Source organism: Fulmarus glacialis, unplaced genomic scaffold (genome assembly GCF_000690835.1).
Source record: "Fulmarus glacialis isolate BGI_N327 unplaced genomic scaffold, ASM69083v1 scaffold32762, whole genome shotgun sequence".
NCBI lineage: Eukaryota > Metazoa > Chordata > Aves > Procellariiformes > Procellariidae > Fulmarus > Fulmarus glacialis.
Genome location: NW_009197715.1, coordinates 2,571 through 4,524, shown reverse-complemented (window position 1 = coordinate 4,524; position 1,954 = coordinate 2,571). Strand labels below are relative to the sequence as shown.

The 1,954-nt window shown below is 63.7% G+C and overlaps 1 protein-coding gene across 1 annotated transcript in view; it reads right to left on the bottom strand.

The window, feature by feature from the left end:
- Nucleotides 1-51: 51 nt before the first annotated feature.
- LOC104073011 (tripartite motif-containing protein 35-like) overlaps nt 52-1,954 on the bottom strand; it is a gene marked incomplete at its 5' end in the record, with an annotated part of 4,421 nt that continues 2,518 nt past the window's right edge. The window contains 3 exons of the mRNA XM_009572653.1: nt 52-617; nt 950-1,071; nt 1,733-1,755. Of these exons, the coding sequence (XP_009570948.1) occupies nt 52-617; nt 950-1,071; nt 1,733-1,755 (711 nt within the window). The remainder of the gene's footprint in view (nt 618-949; nt 1,072-1,732; nt 1,756-1,954) is intronic.

Genomic DNA, 1,954 nt, shown 5'->3' with positions numbered 1-1,954 from the left:
TGGAGAACTCCAAATGCAGGCAGAGGCGGTGGTGGCAGGAGATGGTGGCCACTAGACGGGGACATCCTCGTGGATGCGGACCCGGAGGGGACAGATGCGGAGAGCTTCGGGCAGCGCGCCCATCGGCGTGCCCCCCACATAGAAATAGGGGAAGACGGTGCCGCCGAACTTCTCGTGGAAGGTGTAGATGTGGGTCTTGCGGTCAGCGTCGTAGAAGGAGAGCTCCCCTTCGTCGCAGTCCAGCTCCACCCGGATCCGTCTCAGGTCGCCCAGCACCGTCTCCGAACGTGCCGTGTTGGATGCTCGGCACGCCTCGCCGTCCTTGCCGGGCAGGCGGTAGATATACCAGAAACCGGAGCGAGCATCGTGGTGGAAGGTCCAGTGGGTGCCACCGCGTGGCCGGGCCACCCCCACCCGCCAGTTCGTGATGCCACCCAGGTTCACCTCCCAGGTGTGGAAGCCGGTGGAGAAGCCGTGGGAGCCCAGGATGCAGGGGGCCGAGGTGAAGCGCTCGGGGTTCTCCACCAGCAGCTTGTAGCCCCCGTTGGTGACACTGGCGAGGTCCTCGGACACCGAGAGCCAGCCCGCCGCGGAGTTGGGGTCAAAGCTGAAGGGGACTGTGGTGGGGACATGCGTGTTAGGAGCCCGGCTTGCTGCGGGGATGAGCTTATGGCGGGACCACAGCCCTGCAGGTATCCATCCATCCATCTATCCTTTCCTAATCCAGCTCACCATGGAGAAATGCACCCTCCAGGGCTTCCCTTTTGGGGTGCAAGTGCCCCAGAGCACCCTTTATGCTCTCCAACTCCCTCCCCCAGTCCCATCAGCCGCAGGCATGGCTGCTCCACACTCCTCTTCTCTCCAGCACCCACCACCCCTGGGGCTGCCTCACGCAAAGACTGCTTTAACCCCGGGACAACCACCCTTTGGGGGGGATCCAGCACCTCACCTACGGTGATGATGTCCAGCATCTTCTTCCACACGTTGTACTGCAGCGAGCCCAGGTACTTGGCGATGTCGAGGAGCATCCCTGAGGGCACAGCCTCCGGCTCCTCGGCCGTGCAGGCGATCCTGGGGCAGAGGATGGAGATGGGTCAGGGATGGAGGAAGGGACCGGGCTGGGTCTCCTGGCACCCTGTGTTTTGGCAGGGGCTTCCCCACCAGCACCCCACATCTCTCAAACGTTGCTCTCACCCCAGGAGGGTCCCAGCACCAAATCCCCCCAACATCAGGAGGGCACAGCCTCCGGCTCCTCGGCCGTGCAGGCGATCCTGGGGCAGAGGATGGAGATGGGTCAGGGATGGAGGAAGGGACCGGGCTGGGTCTCCTGGCACCCTGTGTTTTGGCAGGGGCTTCCCCACCAGCACCCCACATCTCTCAAACGTTGCTCTCACCCCAGGAGGGTCCCAGCACCAAATCCCCCCAACATCAGGGTTTTAATGCTTGCCCCAAGACCTGCAATATTGCTTTGTGTCTGCATGCATGGCCCCCCATCCTGCCCGGAGGCACCCAGGGATGCTGCCTGGCCTTGGGGACCCCCAGCACCTTCTTTTGCCGGAGCACCCAGACCCGGAGGGGATACGCGGGTATGGGAACTCGCCTGGGGCAGAGACCTGACTCTGCAGCCAGGCAGGAGACCCTGTTCAGCCCCAGGGAGGGGGTGCGGGGGCTCAGCCACCCCCTGAGCACCCTGTGTCACCGGGCAGAGGACGTGGCAGGGACCGGGACTTACCTGCGCTTGCGGTTCTTGTGGGTCTGAAAGAGAAGGAGACACCAGGCATCAGAACCCCACTTGTAAGGGGTCACGGGGGCTTGCAAACACCCAAAGGATCACCCAGCACTCTGCTTGCACCCTGGCAGAGGCAGGAGGGTGCCACGGCGAGGGTGACACCCCGCAGGGCACAGGGCAGCACCGCAGCAGGGCTTTACCATGAGGAAGGTGTAGTCATCCTCC